At 67.2% G+C, this 1,269-nt stretch overlaps 1 protein-coding gene across 1 annotated transcript in view; it reads right to left on the reverse strand.

Annotated features, from left to right (window-relative positions):
* The window catches only part of ARID3A (AT-rich interaction domain 3A), a 37,492-nt gene extending 36,590 nt beyond the window's left edge, over window positions 1-902 (reverse strand). The window contains exons 1-2 of the mRNA XM_014958568.1: window positions 868-902; window positions 241-732 (exon numbers count right to left, since the gene is read on the reverse strand). Coding sequence (XP_014814054.1) covers window positions 241-732; window positions 868-902 — 527 coding nt within the window. The remainder of the gene's footprint in view (window positions 1-240; window positions 733-867) is intronic.
* Between the last annotated feature and the right edge of the window lie 367 nt (window positions 903-1,269).

Genomic DNA, 1,269 nt, shown 5'->3' on the forward strand with positions numbered 1-1,269 from the left:
ACGAGTGGCTGAGGCCGGCGGCCGCTGCCCGCATGGCAGCCAGGGCAGCCATCTGTGCCCGCTGCATGTGCGCGCTCTCCGGCTCCGCTCCTTCCTCCCTTCAGATTTGCAAGTTTGGGGTAGTTTTTTTCCATCATTTCCAGCAAGAATTCTCCCAGGTCCCTAAGGCAAATGCCACCAGCGCTGGGGCCAGGCCACGGTACCAACCGGGACACGCAGGATCCCACCAGAGCCACCGACTAAAGGCTCAGGGGAGGGAGCACGGCTGAGCCCAACACTAAAACCCCAGAAAAATCCCACATTTTCTCAGCGGCAACGACAGCAGCTCGGTCGGAGGCGGCACCACGGCGCTCAAGGACGCAGGGGAGGGACAGGAACGGGGGGACACGCGGGTCTCGGCGGGCACCTACTTGCTTGAACTGCTCCTCGTAGGTCCAGTCGCCGTGGTCGGGCGCCGGGGGCGGGGGCTGCGCGTGGCCCAGGCCGGGGGGGAGCCGCTCCTGGCCCCCCGGCAGCCGCTGGGGCTCACCCCGGTAATGCTGGGGGGCCGGGGGCTTGCGGAGCAGCAGGGACCCCGCGCCCGCCCGAACCGCCTCCGCCGAGCTGAGCCCTTCCTCTCCCATGTCTTCCTCCTCCTCATAGTCTTCCTCTTCCTCCTCCTCCTCTTCTTCCTCTTCTTCCTCCTCCTCGCCCAGGTCCTCTTCAAAGTCATCTTCGTCCCACTTGCCCTTCCTAGAACAGGGGGGAGAGGAGAGCTGGTCCCAAGCCAGGCAGGGGGCTGGGTCCCCAAAGTCAATCCCCCTCCCCTGCCCCACAGGCACCCCACAGCCGTGGGGCTGAGACCAGCACAGGGGGAACCCAGCGCACCCCTGTTGGCGGGTGGCACCACCGGCCACTGGCATCCCAAGGCAGCAGCTCCAGTGGGGAGCGGGGTCTGCCAGATGGCTGCCAGCCTGTCCCCCCCCAGGAGAGGACACGGGCTGGAGGTGGCCGAGAGGGCCCTGCATAATTCACAGCCAGACCAGGATCCTCTGTCACAGCCCCACGTGGCTCCCCGGGCAGAGATGAAATGTCACCCCGTGCCAGCCCGGCACGAGGAATCACAGCTGCCGAGCTGCTGCTCTCGGTGTCCCCTGCTCCGGGACGTCCCAATGGCACTAACCTTCCTCCCGGCCCGAGATGCAGGAACCCGCTGCCCGACACAGCACAGCAGCCCCCCACAGCCCCCACTGCCCTCCCCTGCCCCGGAGCGCAGCTCACGTCCCCAGC

This window comes from Calidris pugnax, unplaced genomic scaffold, assembly GCF_001431845.1.
Source record: "Calidris pugnax isolate Ruff unplaced genomic scaffold, ASM143184v1 scaffold425, whole genome shotgun sequence".
Taxonomy (NCBI): Eukaryota; Metazoa; Chordata; class Aves; order Charadriiformes; family Scolopacidae; genus Calidris; species Calidris pugnax.